Source organism: Hyperolius riggenbachi, chromosome 5 (genome assembly GCF_040937935.1).
Source record: "Hyperolius riggenbachi isolate aHypRig1 chromosome 5, aHypRig1.pri, whole genome shotgun sequence".
NCBI lineage: Eukaryota > Metazoa > Chordata > Amphibia > Anura > Hyperoliidae > Hyperolius > Hyperolius riggenbachi.
In genome coordinates this window covers 14985387-15003365 of record NC_090650.1, presented here as the reverse complement: position 1 = coordinate 15003365, position 17979 = coordinate 14985387, and the positions used below count along the sequence as shown (strand labels likewise).

General features: G+C 47.7%; 1 protein-coding gene across 1 annotated transcript in view; it reads left to right on the top strand.

The window, feature by feature from the left end:
* Positions 1 to 539: 539 nt before the first annotated feature.
* Positions 540 to 17979, top strand: part of CRPPA (CDP-L-ribitol pyrophosphorylase A) — a 230201-nt gene continuing 212761 nt past the window's right edge. Inside the window, exons 1-2 of the mRNA XM_068235105.1 lie at positions 540 to 688; positions 11468 to 11747. Of these exons, the coding sequence (XP_068091206.1) occupies positions 540 to 688; positions 11468 to 11747 (429 nt within the window). The remainder of the gene's footprint in view (positions 689 to 11467; positions 11748 to 17979) is intronic.

Genomic DNA, 17979 nt, shown 5'->3' with positions numbered 1-17979 from the left:
GACGTCACGTGTCAGTGTCACTATGCTGAGATATGACGCCACGCTTCAGCGTCACTATTCTGATATGACGTCACGTGTCAGTGTCACTATCCTGAGATATGACGTCACGCTTCAGTGTCACTATGCTGAGATATGACGCCACGCTTCAGCGTCACTATTCTGATATGACGTCACGTGTCAGTGTCACTATCCTGAGATATGACGTCACGCTTCAGTGTCACTATGCTGAGATATGACGTCACGTGTCAGTGTCACTATGCTGAGATATGACGTCACGCGTCAGCGTCACTATTCTGATATGACGTCAGAGTGATGGTTATAACTGTGCAGCGCTCAATAACAAACATGAATAGATCTCCTCCTGGTTACATGTGATGAGCGGTCCCCCAGCCTGAGCCCCCGGGCCGGAGCCGCACACAGGAGGGCGCTGTGCGTTGTGTGGCCTGGGCGGGAGGCTGCGGCGGAGCTGCCGTGCTGGTGCTGCGGGTCGGGGGAGGGGGGAGAGGGAGGCAGCGGGCGGGACACGTGTGCGGGCCAGCATGGAGGGGAGAGCGGCGGAGCTGCAGCGGGTGGCCGCGGTGCTGCCGGCCGGGGGGTGCGGGGAGCGGCTGGGGGGAGACACCCCGAAACAGTACTGCCCGCTGCTGGGGAGACCCCTGATCAGCCGCACCCTGGAGGCCTTCGAGAGGTGAGATGATGATCGTCACTGCCTGCCGGGGGGGACACTGTGCACTGCCTGCTGGGGAGGGGGAGACACTGTGCACTGCCTGCTGGGGAGGGGGAGACACTGTGCACTGCCTGCTGGGGGAGGGGGGACACTGTGCACTGCCTGCTGGGGGGACACTGCGCACTGCCTGCTGGGGGGAGGGGACACTGTACACTGCCTTGTCTGCTGGGGGGACACTGCCTTGCCTGCTGGGGGGACACTGCCTTGCCTGCTGGGGGGACACTGCACTGCCTGCTGGGGAGGGGACACTGCACACTGCCTGCTGGGGGGACACTGCACACTGCCTGCTGGGGGGACACTGTGCACTGCCTGCTGGGGAGGGGGAGACACTGTGCACTGCCTGCTGGGGAGGGGGAGACACTGTGCACTGCCTGCTGGGGGAGGGGGGACACTGTGCACTGCCTGCTGGGGAGGGGGATACACTGTTCACTGCCTGCTGGGGAGGGGGATACACTGTTCACTGCCTGCTGGGGAGACACTGTGCACTGCCTGCTGGGGAGGGTGGGCACTGTGCACTGCCTGCTGGGGAGGGGGGACACTGTGCACTGCCTGTACTGGGGGGACACTGCACTGCCTGCTGGGGGGACACTGTGCACTGCCTGCTGGGGGGACACTGTGCACTGCCTGCTGGGGAGGGGGAGACACTGTGCAATGCCTGCTGGGGGGACACTGTGCACTGCCTGCTGGGGGGGACACTGTGCGCTGCCTGCTAATCGGTAATCGCCGGCGTTCTGCGATTGCAAGTGTGAACGGGCCCTTAAAGGGGTTCTGTGGTATCCTAACAATTAAACAAGCTGACACTTACCTGGGGCTTCGATCGGCTCCCTGCAGCTGTCATGTCCTGCGCCGTCCTACTCCGATCACTCGTTCCCCGCCGCTGGTCCCGATGTAATAACACAAGTGATTACACTGTGGCTGCACAGCCGTGGCCATGCGTGCGTCATCGGGAGCTTAATGCGCAGGCGCAGTACAAGAAAACTTCGTACTAAATTGATATATTACTAATTTTAAAATGTTACTATGAAGGAAAATGAACCAGGATAGAAAGGACCAGTGTGGTTTGAATGATAAAAAAAAATATTTTTCTTATGACATCTTTATGGTATGTGTGGCTAGGGGTGTGACGGGGGCATGGCTTTAGTGTCCCTCTTTCTCATCTCAAAAAGTTGGGAGGTATGATCTATAACTGCACAATAACACCATGCTGGGTACAGGGCTTTGTGCATTATCATTATAGTGCCCCTGAGATGTGATAAACATAAGCATGTTTACCTACCTGGGGCTTCCTCCATCCCACTTCTGGCCGTGGACCCCTTCACCATCCTCCTGGGCTGATCCATTCCTCCGCTGTCCGATCCGGGAAAGTCCCCGACTTGGCCAGTGACACCACACTGCACATGTGCAGCTCTGACCGTGCATATCTTGGTCACACTCCCGCGAGTTACAAGCCTTAAAGTGAATGTGTACCGCTTTAAAAATAAAAAAGTCAGATACTCACCTAAGGAGAGGGAAGGCTCGGTCCTAATGAGCCTTCCCTCTCCTCTCCCGGGGCCCGGTCCCGCGCTGGCTCCCCCATAGCAGTATTTGACCAGTTCGGTCAAATACTGCCACTTCCCCCGCTGAAGGGAGGTTTTGGATGCCTTCGGGAGCACTCCGGCTCCCGAAGACGGGCTGCTCCATACTACGCATGCGCTAGCGCCCTCTATGATGCAATCGCGCGTGCGTAGTATGGAGCGGCCCGTCTTCGGAAGCCCGAGTGCTCCCGAAGACCTCCGAAGTCCCAACGGCGGCGGACGCGAACGGGGGAGCCAGCGCAGCACAGAGGGCACCGGGAGAGGAGAGGGAAGGCTCATTAGGACCGAGCCTTCCCTCTCCTTAGGTGAGTATCTGACTTTTTTATTTTTACAGCGGTACCCATTGGCTTTAAAGAGAAACTCCAACCAAAAATTGAACTTTATCCCAATCGGTAGCTGATACCCCCTTTTTACATGAGAAATCTATTCCTTTTCACAAACAGACCATCAGGGGGTGCTGTATGACTGATATTGGGGTGAAACCCCTCCCACAAGAAACCCCTCCCACAAGAAACCTCTCCCACAAGAAAAGTTTGAACTTTTTTTTGGCAGTTTCCTGTCTGTGAACCTTGCTGCATTGTGGGAAATAGCTGTTACAGCTGTTTCCAACTCCCAAAAACCATGCAGCAGCTACATCACCTGCCAACACTAAAATGTTCACTGGAGTTCCTCTTTAACTAGGAGAGGGCAACCAAGGATACGCATGGCCTACTATTTGTGGCCCAGGAGGACGGCGAGGGAGCCCGTGGCATACAGGGGACTGGAGGAAGCCCCAGGTAAGTGTAAATGCTTACGACTCAGGTTTCCTTTAATAAATGACTAGATAAATCTTACTTTGTACAGCGCCACGGAGTATGTTGGCGTTATATAAATCAATACTACTAATAAATAATACTGTATTGTTCCCCATACTTATGAGGCCGCGTCACCTTCCTCTACAACAATCCTGATGCTGGGAATACACTCTTGTGTTTTTGCGGCAGATAGATGGCTCGATCATTTCCGACATGTCCGATTTCACTTTCCATCGTTTTACCGCTCGATTTTCTGATAGAAGCGAATGGAAATTGATAATAAAAGAGAATAGAACGGAAAAACGAATCGAAACACGATCGAACGACAAATCGACCGCAAAAACGCATCATGTATTCCCAGCATTATACTGGATTGGAGAGGGCTGAACTGGATTGTACGGAGTACTTGGCAGGCAAATAATTATAAATCAAAAACAATAACAAAAAATAAAAATTGTAAAGCGTTTTTTTTTTCTCTGTAGGATCCAGAGCACATTCACTTGTGTTAGATGATCAGTATATAGTTGTGGTTTGTGATGTGTTACAGGGGTAAAAGTTATGTGATCAGTGGATTTTCAGCTTTGATACACCATCAGGGTTGGAGCTGTCTAGATTTGGTGAGACAAGGTGTTCCAAAGGGTAGTGGCAGCATGACAAGGCTCTGGCTCCAAAGGTTTTTCAGACCCTGTTGATCTGAGGTTATGGGAGGTGTGACGCTTTTACAACAAATCCTTCAGGTATCTGAGCCTGAGGTCGTGTAGAGATTTGAATGTTAGCATGCCAATTTTGAAAAGCATTCTCCTCTTTATGGGTAGCCAGTGTATTGAGCAAAGGATTGGTGTTATGTGACAGTGGCGGGGTTGGCTTTGTAAAAATTCTTGCGGCAGCATTTTGTACTAGTTGCAGGTGGTGTAGGTCCTTATGTGGAAGGCCAGCATAGAGGGCGTGGCAGTAGTCCAGCTGTGATGTGATGAAGGTGTGAACTAGGGCTGGAAGCTCCTCCTGAGGGAATGAGATGCTTAATTATTGCAATATTCCATAAGACTGGAATGTTTCAGGCTATGAGTACAGAGTTCCAGTAAATAAAGGGGACATAAACTCTCTAACAAAAATACCAGGGAATATGAAATCACATCTCAAGTGGTAGGTGTCAGAAGGGTCCCTCCTTATCATCTCATTTTCATGAGTGGACGTTAAAGTGACATCTTCAGCACTCCATACCACCTCAGTAACTTAGACCCGGAAACCCGGTTATCAATGCATCATTCCTGAAAGATGCCCCAAATATTAATATTTGCTATTAGGAAATCATACACCAAGAACTGCTGCTGACAGAGAGTGTTGACTGCGGCTGCTGGTAGAGATTGGGGCCACTATAACTACTTGCAGAGATTGGGGGGAACCTGTTGTTTGCTGGTAGAGATTGGGGGACACCTGTGGCTGTTGGTAGAGATTGGGAGACACCTGTGGCTGCTGGTAGAGATTGGGGGACACCTGTGGCTGCTGGTAGAGATTGGGGGACACCTGTGGCTGCTGGTAGAGATTGGGAGACACCTGTGGCTGCTGGTAGAGATTGGGAGACACCTGTGGCTGCTGGTAGAGATTGGGAGACACCTGTGGCTGCTGGTAGAGATTGGGAGACACCTGTGGCTGCTGGTAGAGATTGGGGCCACGTATGACTACAGAGACTGGGAAGGGAGGGGTAGCACCTATGGCTGATTGGGGGGGGCACCTGTGGCTGCTGAGAGACGAGGACTTACTTCTTCCCTTAATAAGTCCTTAAAACTCCGCTTTTTGAATCCTGCATTATCCTCTCTTACGTAACCATCCCTAACGAGCCTCAGTCCCGCTTCCTCTACCTAGTGTACACCTTACTCCTCCACCTCCCAAATTGTGATCTGGATATTGGGCAAGGACCTCTTCTTCTCCTTCTAGCCATAATTTATACTTGTCATGTATACAGGTTCTATTTATCGTTGAAGGCTGATGAATACAAGGGTGATTTATGAATATGAGATTATACAATTAATTGAGGCCGCTTGTGACTGCTGGCAGGAACGTCCTATCTCCTGGGACTGTTGGCAGAGATTGGCCACCATCCGTCACTGCTGTCATACACTGAAGGCCACCTGTGACTGCTGGGAAAAAGCTTGGGCCACCCTTGACTTTTGGCATAGATTTGGGGCCGCCCATGGTTTGACAGAGATTTGGGGCCACCTGTGACTTCTGTCAGAGATTTGAGGCCACCCCTGGTTTCTGTCAGAGGTTCGGGGCCACCCGTGACTTCTGTCAGAAATTTAGGATCACCTGTGTGGTTTCCAGCAAAGAGTTGGGGCCACTCATACCTTTTCAGAGGCAGAAACTGTTTGCGACTCCTTTTAGGGACTGAGGACCCCCATTCAGTGCTGGCAGAGTTTGGTGGCAAGTTGTGACAGCTCTCCAAAGATTGGAGGAGGGGGGGGGGGGGGGCACTTATATCTGCATTGTCAGCATTTGGACAGCAGGTCAAGAAAGAGCACCAATGTGAAAGAATCTTTGAGTGCTAAATATCCATGTCTCAAGCATACCAAACTTGTGTGACGGGCACCAAACTTGGGTAACTTTGGGTCCATCACCAGTCTTGTCAGCCAGCTCTTTGGCTATGTAGAAGCCAAAACCAGTGCCCAGATTAACTTTCTTGCTGGTAAAGTTGACGATCTCCAGCATTCCTTTGTTGGATGACTTGTTCCTTATGGCTGCAGAGGGCGGAGTCTTAGATTTTCGTGGCCAGTGCAAACCTTACCCACCTTAGGAGTTCCTCTTCCTCAAGGCTCCTCTTGCTATCCATAGTGGGAGGAGCATGGACAGGAAAGGTTGCATTCAGTTGTGTGTGGTCGGCAGGTCAGCCCAGCAGTGTCAAGACTATTACTGAATACAAAGTTAAAACGGACCCAAACCAAACACTTTTTTTTTAATTCAAAATATTTAGTTGCACCACTCTGACACATACAAATATAAATAAACACTCCGAGCCTATGAGCATTTCAGTGCATGCTTTTCACCCTTCTCTTTTGGAACTAGGGTTATACAGGTGGCAGCCATTAGCAATTCCTCCTTTGCTGGACACCATCTCCTCCACCAGTCTGCCAGATTCTGTCCCGGCAATATGAAAGGAAGGGAGGGGTTCCTCCAATAAATGTAAAATATTTTATATTTGTCATCATGCAGCTGAAAAAAGCCTGCTATTTATTATTATAATTTAGAAAATAGATTTTATTTCTGAAATCTTGTATTTTTAATTTTGGGTCCACTTTAATCAGCTATAACTAAGTATTCTGGGAAAAGCTGCTCAATGGAAGACCCGTCCAATAGTCCACAAATGACTTCATACTATAAGGCCCCGTTCACATCACAAACGCGGATGGCCACGCATGCGGAACGCAACGCATGCGAACGCACTCCATCCGCGTTTGTGTGCGTTGCGTGGCTGATCCCATCACTGAAAAGTGAATGGGACAGCCACGCGTTTTTACAAAAAATGCGTGCAGCATGCGTTCCCGGACCGCACACGTCCGGAACGCATGCAGTGTGAACATCAGACAGTGCACTCTATGCAATGTCTGATGTCGTGCGTGTCGGCCACCTGCACGCGTTTCCAAAACGCGGCTGGAAACGCGTGCAGTGTGAACGGGGCCTTACTGCTTTACTTGAAATGTGACAGGAATATCTGATTTAAGATTGGATCTACAGAGCCTGATCCAATCACTTTTTATCCTAAATGTGGCCATACATCAGGCAACTTGGCGGCCAATCAACCATCCGATTGGATTTTGTATTTTCAGATCAGATGAAAATCTGTGCCGCCGAGGACAAGCCCAATCTACAGAGCAACCAAAATTGGTCTGAGATTGGCCACATGTATCGATCAGACATGCTGCAAGATGTATGTTTGACATGCTCAGTTGCGTGCTTGGCAGTAACAGCGTCTGATATCGGGATGAGCGACGAAACCCCTGGCGCTGTCCCCCTTAGTGTAAAATGTGCCCTGTGCGAGAATACCTGTCCGTGTCCGCCGATTGCGGCGTGTGCCTTTCACGTATACGCACCTCACGTGATCACTGTCCCATGCGCCCAAGTTTATGTCGGCAACCATGTGTGGTGCGTGTATGTGGACAGACCACGGAGCCAATGGGACCCCGACAGGTAAAGTGTACTGCAAGGGGCACTGGGGGGCACATGTTACACTGGGGGACAGTGCTGGGGGTGGCGTCACAACAAGGCCAATCCCTGAGATATTTCATGCTGAAGTTGACCGGGAATCGTCCTGTTGTATATGGGCAGCCAACAGTTCTCTCTCTGGTCAGATTCGATCAGAGAGAGATTGGTCTCTTGGTCGATCTGCCCGTACATCGTCTTCCACATTATAAATAACATTTGTTGTAAAGGGAATCAAGTGAAAATAAACTTATGAGATAATCAAACACAGAACACTTTTATCGCGCTTTTCTCCTGGCGGACTGAAAGCGCCAGAGCTGCAGCCACTAGGGCGCGCTCTATAGGTAGTAGCAGCGTTAGGAAGACTTGCCCAAGGTCTCCTACTGAATAGGTGCTGGCTTACTGAGCAGGCAGAGCAGATAATGAATTGTATGTGTGGTACAGCTAAAAAAAATTAGAACATTATTGGCAAAGAAAAGAGTCTAATATTGTTTTTCAGTACAGGAAGAGTTCAGACAGCTTCTCTGAGCTCTTCCACCCAACTCGGGTCAGATACAGCCCTGTTTTCTTGAAGCATAACTTGTACAACAAATAAACAGTGAAAGACAGCTTGAGATAAGGTTTTACTGCAGGGAAGTTCAAAGGGCCATTAGCTCTGCTTGGTTTCATAGTATAAAATACGGTGTGTGGTTTGTAAACTGCAAATGTGACAGTATGATGCAATGTTATAAAAAACAAAAATAAAAACCTATATAACTGAAAATAAAAATATGACCTTTTTTTTTTTGCTACTAATGTTCTATTCATTATCTGCACTACGCATACAATTCATTATAACGTGTGTGGGGTTTTTTTTTTTTCCGCTTCAGTGTCTCTTTAAGCCCCAACTAAGCAAGAAAATATTCAGAATAATTTTGTCAGTACTTTTTGGGTGGTTTTTCATTTGCAAAGTGCCGAAAAGTTATTTTAAACAGAAGAAGAAAATGATTGGTATCTCCTAGGAGAAAACTTAGGGGAAAAAGTGGATTGGGTCCGTCCCATAGACATATTTACATTTGTTTTCTCTTGATTTGCACTAAGTGGAACTGTAGTGAGAATAACGTAAATAATAACATATGTACAGTATAGTTTTTATATAGGTGCATCTCTGAGGAATGTTTGTTTCTGAGAATTCCGAAGCCAGTGAAAATAATACCTGGTCTCTCAGAATGCTTTAGGACAGGGATTTAAAACTCAAATACAAAGTGGGCTGAAATTGAACACGGGGACCTAGTCGCTTGCCAACCGTAATGTCTACTGGCCGCCTTCCTCCCTTATGAAGTTCCCTGGTGTCTAATGGCTCCCCTCCAACCCCTATACAGTTTCCCCATTGTCCAGTGGTCTTCCTCCCTCCCTTATATAGTTCCCTGGTGTGTTCGTGTTCCTCCTCCCTCCCCTATACAGTTCCCTGGTGTCTATTGGTACTCCTCCTTCCCCTATACAGTCCCCTGGTTTAGTGCTTTCACCCTACCTCCCCATATAGCTTCTCTGGTGCTCTAGGGCTTCACCTCCAATATAGCTTCCCTGGTGGTCTAAAGTTGGCCAAACATAATGCAAAGTGGGGAAACCACTTGGGGGCCAAATTTAATGGATATGAGTGCCAGAATCGGCCCACGGGCCAGAGTTTGACATGAGTATGCTTTAGGAGGAGAATTACGCATAACTAAACAGCCTAGGCTAATGCTGCATACACACTGGCGACTATGGTCGTTTGAAACAGCAAATTAACGATCGTTCCGCCGACAATCGGGGAAAGAACGTTACCCAACGATCATTAACACGAACGACATCGGGAAGATGGAAATATTCAACCTGACGGATCGTATCTGCCGACAATCGTTACAAAACTATAGTGTGTACAGACATCGGCCGAGAACGATCGTTACAAGGGCCAATGCACCTGCGTGGAATTCTGCCCAGCTTCAGTACTTCCTGTGTAGTGTGACCCGTAAAGATTGTTACATTACAAATTTCAAATAAACTTTGTTTGCAAGTATAGTATCATATATTTGTATCTATTGTAACTCCATGTTAGTAGTTTTTTTTTTATTTTATATAAATATGTACGCAACATTTCCCTCTGATCGTTGTTTTCTGCGAGAACTATCGTTAAAATGTGTATGATGATCGCTGCATCCCATCGTTGCATACCAATCTTTCCAATATCGTTCGTCTGGTAACTATCGTTCTTTGCAAACGATAGTTATCGCAAGTGTGTATGAAGCATTAGTATCACTGGAAGGGCGAGGCTACATACCAATATACTGTACAGCAATATATAGATATAGGAAGTGTTTCTGATGCTGAAACCAGGATAACAGTAAAAGTGGGTATACTAAATCATTTACTGCATTCTGCTATATGTCACTACAGGGCCTCTTTACTGCATTCTGCTATATGTCACTACAGGGCCTCTTTACTGCATTCTGCTATATGTCACTACAGGGCCTCTTTACTGCATTCTGCTATATGTCACTACAGGGCCTCTTTACTGCATTCTGCTATATGTCACTACAGGGCCTCTTTACTGCATTCTACTATGTGTCACTACAGGGCCTCTTTACTGCATTCTGCTATATGTCACTACAGGGCCTCTTTACTGCATTCTGCTATATGTCACTACAGGGCCTCTTTACTGCTTTCTACTATATGTCACTACAGGGCCTCTTTATTACATCCTACTATATGTCACTACAGGGCCTCTTTACTGCATTCTGCTATATGTCACTACAGGGCCTCATTACTGCATTCTGCTATATGTCACTACAGGGCCTCTTTACTGCATTCTGCTATATGTCACTACAGGGCATCTTTACTGCATTCTGCTATATGTCACTACAGGGCCTCTTTACTGCATTCTGCTATATATCACTACAGGGCCTCTTTACTGCATTCTACTGTATGCCACTACAGGACCTCTTTACTGCATTCTACTATATGTCACTACAGGGCCTCTTTACTGCATTCTACTATATGTCACTACAAGGCCTCTTTACTGCATTCTGTTATATGTCACTACAGGGCCTCTTTACTGCATTCTGCTATATGTCACTACAGAGCCTCTTTACTGCATTCTGCTATATGTCACTACAGGGCCTCTTTACTGCATTCTGCTATATGTCACTACAGGGCCTCTTTACTGCATTCTGCTATATGTCACTACAGGGCCTCTTTACTGCATTCTGTTATATGTCACTACAGGGCCTCTTTACTGCATTCTGTTATATGTCACTACAGGGCCTCTTTGCTGCATTCTACTATATGCCACTACAGGGCCTCTTTACTGCATTCTGCTATATGTCACTACAGGGCCTCTTTACTGCATTCTGCTATATGTCACTACAGGGCCTCTTTACTGCATTCTGCTATATGTCACTACAGGGCCTCTTTACTGCATTCTGCTATATGTCACTACAGGGCCTCTTTACTGCATTCTGCTATATGTCACTACAGGGCCTCTTTACTGCATTCTACTGTATGTCACCACAGGGCCTCTTTACTGCATTCTGCTATATATCACTACAGGCTCTCTTTACTGCATTCTACTATATGTCACTACATAGCCTCTTTACTGCATTCTGTTATATGTCACTACAGGGCCTCTTTACTGCATTCTGCTATATGTCACTACAGGGCCTCTTTACTGCATTCTGCTATATGTCACTACAAGGCCTCTTTACTGCATTCTGTTATATGTCACTACAGGGCCTCTTTACTGCATTCTGCTATATGTCACTACAGGGCCTCTTTACTGCATTCTGCTATATGTCACTACATAGCCTCTTTACTGCATTCTGCTATATGTCACTACAAGGCCTCTTTACTGCATTCTGCTATATGTCACTACAGGGCCTCTTTACTGCATTCTGCTATATGTCACTACAGGGCCTCTTTACTGCATTCTGCTATATGTAACTACAGGGCCTCTTTACTGCATCCTGCTATATGTCACTACATGGTCTCTTTACTGCATTCTGCTATATGTCACTACAGGGTCTCTTTACTACATTCTACTATATGTCACTACAGGGCCTCTTTACTGCATTCTGCTATATGTCACTACAGGGCCTCTTTAAATTCTTGACTGAAAAGATGACTCTTTTTCTGTTGGTCAATAAATACCTTTTCTTCCTCTGCAGAGTCGGTTGGATATCGGACATTGTGGTGGTTGTCGCCGCCGAGAGCGTTGATCTGATGAAATCCATCGTTCACAGATACGGCCACAAGCGGGTAACGCTGGTGGAAGGAGGGGCGTCGCGGCATCGGTCCATCTTTAGCGGCCTGAGGGTTTTTGTGGAAGATCATTCGCTGGGCCCCGCGCTCCAGAGACCGGAGGTGGTGATTATCCATGACGCCGTGCGCCCTTTCGTGGAGCAAGACGTTCTGCTGGAAGTGGCCAGATCCGCCAAAGAACACGGGGTAAGTCTGCCCTGCTGTAAAATAAATTTGTAGGCATCACACTTGCACAGGCCGCTAGGTTGTTTCAGCTTTTCCAAAGTTTCTATATTTTTGTCACTTTGCTCAAATCCTGGATCTAATTCATCTAAAGCAGGGGTGTGACACTCAAATACAAAGTGGGTCAAAATTGAACTTTGGGACCTAACCGCAGGCCAACCTCAATGTCTAGTAGCTACCTTATAAAGTTCCCACTTCCCCGGTGTCTAATTGCCCCCCCCCCCCTCCAACTCATATACAGTTCCCTAGTGTCTAGTGGTCCTCCCTCTCCCATACAATTCCCAGGTGTTTAGTGCTTTTCCCCTAACTCCCCCATGTGGCTTTCCTGGTGATCTAGGGCTTCATCTCCAATATAGCTTCCCTGGTGGTCTAGCGTGGGACAGATATAATGCAAAGTGGGAAAACCCCTTGAGGGCCAAATTTAGTGGCTCTGAGGGCCAGATTTGGTCCACGGACTGGAGTTTTGCATGTATGATCTAAATTATCTGTATGTGACATTGAAGACAAATTGCATAATATGGAAGGCCCGGTTCACATCTGCGGTTTTTGCGAAGCCGGCCGTACGGATCCTGGAAAACGGTCTGTTTCTACAGCCAGCGTGCTGTAAAATGTCTGTTTTCCTAGGTTCCTATTGTGCTGCAAAACCTTCTGTTTCCGTTACGCTGAGCAAAATGGGCCGTAAAATCGGGTCCTGCTGAATTTTTATTTTTTTTTGTCCATTTAGCAGAACGGACCATGGAACCGTACGGCTAGTTCCGTTGGCAAAACCTAATGTAAACCGAGCCTAAGGGCCCTTTTCCACTAGCAGTCGCTAGCGTTCACGCTGAACGCTAGCGATTGCTGAATCGCAATTCCGCCGATTTCCCGACATTTGCGGCCGCGATTTTGCTATGCTATGCACTGCATAGCAAAATCGCGTCAAATATCGCTCCGCCGCGCGTTCGCGTTCCCGTCAAAAACGAATCGCGGTAGTGGAAATGACCTACCGCGATTCCTATGTTAAGAAGCAAACCGTAGCGATTGTAAAATCGCTAGCGGTTTGCGACTTTACGATTCGGCCAGCGCAAACGCGCTGGTGGAAAAGGGCCCTGAGGGTTGCAGACTTTGATCATATTTGTCAGTAACTCTACCCCAGTAAAGCAGAAATTTACCTTCTTCAAGTGAGTCTGAGGCAAACCTAAAAAAACACAAACAAAAAAACAAAGACTCACCTAATGCTACATACACACATGCGACAATGATCGTTCGTTGAGAACGACGAACGAACTTTTAATTGACGAAAGAACGACCTAAGTAAAGTTAGTTTTTAAATGTGTGTAACGATCTGATCGTTTGTTAACGAACGTTACATTACGTAAAGCAACTATTGCGCTTGCGCATAAAAATGAGAAGTTTCATGGAGAAATGGCGAAATGCGCATGTCAAGCCTAGTACGAATGATCGTTTCCAACGATGTACTACTTTTGCAAACGATCGTCGTTGGAAAAAATCCGCCAAGCTAGATCGTTCGTGTTTAACGATCTAGCTTGTCCGTCGTTAGACTGAAAGAGACACTGAAGCGAAAAAAAAAATATGATATAGTGAATTGGTTGTGTACTATGAATAATTTCTAGAAGATTAGCAGCAAAGAAAATATTCTCATACTTTTATTTTCAGGTATATAGTGTTTTTTCAGAGCAGTCTGTGAAGTAATGACCTCTCCTCTAGCAGAGAAAAAGTAAACAGTCCAGGAACAGTTGAGATAATAAAAGTCAGATAACAGCCCTCTCCAAGACTAACTTAGTCGGAGAGCTTAATGGCTTGTTTGCATAGAGATAACAACTGGAGTTTCTCAACTCTTCCTGTACTGGAAACAATTAGACTGATGTCTCTGATCTTAATGTTTTATTTCTTAGCTGTACTACACATACAAATCATAATCTCATCATTTTTTTTCGCTTCAGTGTCTCTTTAATGATCGTTGACAGCTTTTTTTTAAACGATCGTTGTTTGAAACGATCGGGGAACGATCGTTTCAAACGACTATAGTCGCATGTGTGTACGCACCTTTAGGCAGTGATTTGCAAACTCGGCTCTCCAGCTGTTAAGGAACTACAAGTCCCACAATGCATTTGCCTTTATGAATCATAACTGTGGCTGTCAGACTCCCACAATGCATTGTGGGACTTGTAGTTCCTTAACAGCTGGCCAAGTTTGCAGATCACTGACCTAAGGGGAGGGAAGGCCCTGGTCCTATAGAGCCTTCCTGTTCAACGGCAGGCTCCCTCGTTTAAATCTCCCTCCACTCGGCACTTCGGCGATCTTTGGGAGCCAGAGTGCACCAGCAAGCTAAGCAAAATAGAGTAATTTTGACTTTTTAACCCATGTTTTGGTACTTTTGCAGTTGCAGAATGCTAAAAATGTATTTTAAACAGAAGATGAAAAAAAGTGAATTGAATCAGAACATCAGTCTTGATTTCTGCTAGCGTGATCCCATTGTTTTCCTTGGGACGGGAAAAACGGGGAAGATATTAGCGTTTAATGACAGTGTGAAGGTGTTAGTGCACTTATGCTTTTAGGCTGTTGTTAAAATGCCTCCTGATCAGTAATGCAGTATACCCCCCCCCCCCCATCTACAGTTCAAGCTGTACAAACAGTGCAGTCATTAGAGATCAGCAGACCGAGAAACAGAGCAGAGATTCAGTAATGGTAGAGTGACACAGTGATCTCAGACACTCTGTATTGTCACATTCCCATTATCCTCACACCCAGTAACTTACAGAACTGGCATCAGAACTGAAAAACTTTTACATTACAGTGTTCTCTCCAGACATTTTTTTCCAGCCGGGTGGCATGAAAAAGTAGCCGGGTGGGGCGAGAGGAGAATGCAGGGCCGGTGCTTCCGTGCGGATCTCTGCTTACAGCATAGGAGGAGGTGAGCTGATGACAGCAGGGTGCTCACCAAAACTAGCCGGGTGGAGCACCCAGCTAAAGGAGCCCGGGGAGAACACTGCATTTTATTATTTTATTGACTTTTTTTCAGGGCTTTGGAGTCGGAGTCGGGGCAATTTTGGGCACCCGGAGTTGGAGTCGGAGTCGTGGTTTCAGAAACTGAGGAGTCGAAGTTGGAGTCAGAAGATTTTTGTACTGACTCCACAGCCCTGCTTTTTTTAACGAGACTCTGTACTGAAAAAAAAAAACCCTCTTGGGGAATACTTACCTTGGGAGGGGGATGCCTCAGAGTCCCAATGAGGCTTCCCCATCCTCTGAAGATAGCAGGAATCCAGTGCTGGCTCCCCCGAAAGTTCCTTGACAAATGCTGACAAGTTAGTTTAAGAAGATAATAAGAATCTCCCCCTCTCTCTTTAGGTGGCATCAGGTGACTTGGCGGCCGATCGACCATCCGATTCGATTATTATAATCGGATGAAAACTGGTGCCGCCAAGAGCATGCCCAATCATCGAAATTACATCTTGCAGCACGTCCAACAACACGTTGGACGTGCTGCAAGATGTAGGGCTGCCATGCTTGATCAGGTGCGCGGTGATGGCCGCCATCACCGCGCACCTGATCAAGCATGGCAGCCCTACATCTTGCTATTGCGATTGTGTTCGTGCTATATTGCGACGAACACAACGGATCCCCCTGGCACTGTCCCCCCTAATGTAAAGGTCTTTGTCCGCAATCCGCATACCAGCGCCCTACGCCATTGTCGTGACACACCCACCCACGTATACGCCGACAGCTACGTGGGGCGCAGTTATTGCACGGAGCCAGCTGCGGACACTGACAGGTAAAGTATTCAGGCACGGGGGGAGGGGTGGGGGGGGTGGGACAGCGCTGGGGTTGGCGAATGTGGCGTCAATGGGGTTGGCGAATGTGCCAATTCCCGACAACAGATCTCTCTCTGATCAGAATTGATCATTCGCCGTTACTGCCTCGCACCCGATCAACCTCGTCAGCCCGAGATTTACCAGCATGGTCGAATTGTCGATCGGGCATGCTTTCAGCAGCTCCAATTTTCATCAGATTCGATAATTATTGACTCAGATGGTCGATCGGCCGCAAAATCACTAGATGTATGTCCACCTTTATAAGCAGGTTATTAGCAGGGCAGCCAGGCAACTGGTATTGTTCAAAAGTCAGTAAATATGGCACCCTTCATATCCCTCTCACTTTAGGTGCCCTTAAAGGGAACCAGAGATGAAGCACCCTCATGTATTTACTATATATATCAGTGGGAACATTAGAGAAAACACCTACCCTGCTCTCTGTTTCATCCTTCACTGCTCAGCCTGCTTGTTATCAGCCCGGATAAAATCCCCGACTCAGCATTCAGTCTGGCTTTGCTCAGGAATCATATAGCGGAGTCTGTCTTCTCTGATGTCTTTTCAAGCCCAGGCCTGCCCCCTTCTGGCTCTGCTATAATAACTCGGCTATAATGATTCCTGAGCAAAGCCAGACTGAATGCTCAGTGGTGGATTTTATCAGGGCTGATAACAAGCAGGCTGAGCAGTGAAGGATGAAACAGAGAGCATGGTAAGTGTTTTCCCTAATGTTCCCACTGATATATATGGTAAAATACATGAGGGTGCTTCGTCTCTGGTTCACTTTAAAGAGAATGTCTGAGTAAATTAAAAAAAAAAAAAAAAATAATCTACTTACCTGGATCTTCATCCAGCCCTTTGCCCCTCGCTGCATCTCCGCTCTCAGCCGCTGGCTCCCGGTCCCCTCCTCTGCAGAGGCTAACCTTGTGAGGTCGTCTTCTACTGCGCCTGCACGAGCGCTGCTGTCAATCAAGTTCACGTTGTCCGAAGTATACTGCGCAGGCACAGAACTGCTGCGTCCGCTCAGTACACTCCGGACGACGTGGACTTGATTGACAGCGGCGCTTGTGCAGGCGCAGTAGAGGATGACCTCGTAAGGCTGTCCTCTGCACCGGCGGGGACCCCTTGGCCGGGGGCTGAGATTGGAGCTGCAGCTTGGGACATGTCGGCTGCAAAGGGCTGGAGGAAGCCCCGGGTGAGTAGTGTTGTGTTTTTTTTTTTTATTTACTCTGACATTCCCGTCAAGACAGCAAAGATACTGTTTTCAACAATATTTCAAAGCATATTATAAAGAAAGTAAATATTGTAGTGAAGGATTCCTTGCGGTAATTGGTGTAACTGGGAAGACACGTTTACGCATTGCTTGTATGAGATCTTTCGATCTGTTGAGTTTTTTGTTGTTTCTTCTCCATCGGAAGAGGCAGAACTCTCTCTCTATCCCGGGATGCGGATGTGACAGTTGCAGCAGTAACTGGCGCTGGCCGGTTGTCACGTGGACCGGCAGATGTCATCGTCTCCCGCATCTGTTGGCGAGGAATGTGCAGACGGTGGAATGCCAGCTCTCCCCCTGGCAGGCGGTGCGGGTGTTACCCCGCCGGGAGAGCAGACAATGCCTCTGTCTAGGTGGCAGACTGTATTGTTGCTGGGATTAGGAGGATTTTCAGGGGCACTGGGCAGGATGGGGGCGGCCATTGTCCTCTGTCAGTCAGCTATGGCCGCAGCATTCCCTTCCAGACATAACCGTGGGGGGAAGACGCTGGGATTCCTGGCGGGGAGGGGGGACAATGGTATTCAGACACTTCTGTATATTTACTCAGGAGAGTGAGGGCCTGGCTGCTGTCTCTATTCTTTCTCAGTTTCCTTTTCCAATTAGCCTTGTATAAATCGTGTCCTCTGTGTGTGACGGAACAACATCTCCCAGGCTGCCAGGTCCTCCTCCAATGCTGCTGCTTCAGGTATAGCCTCTGTCTCTGCTCCGGGGACTGGAGGGCCAAGATATCTGAAACATACTGTAATACACGGGCAGCACGGTGGCGTAGTGGTTAGTGCTTTCGCCTTGCAGCGCTGGGTTCCCCGGTTTGAATCCCAGCCAGGGCATCATCTGCATGGAGTTTGTATGCTCTCCCCGTGTCTGTGTGGGTTTCCTCCAGGCACTCCGGTTTCCTCCCCCATCCCAAAAACCTACAGATAAGTTAATTGGCTTCCCTCTAAATTAGCCCTAGACTATGATACATACACTACACCAGGTGTGCCTATTAGGTAGATCGCGAAGGGCTTCATGGTACATCCCGATCCCCACTACATTTTCTATTCTGTATATACAAGGGGGCTCCTAAAATTGCACATAGGTGGATCATTTTCACTTGCTAATTTTTTAAAGTAGCTCACAA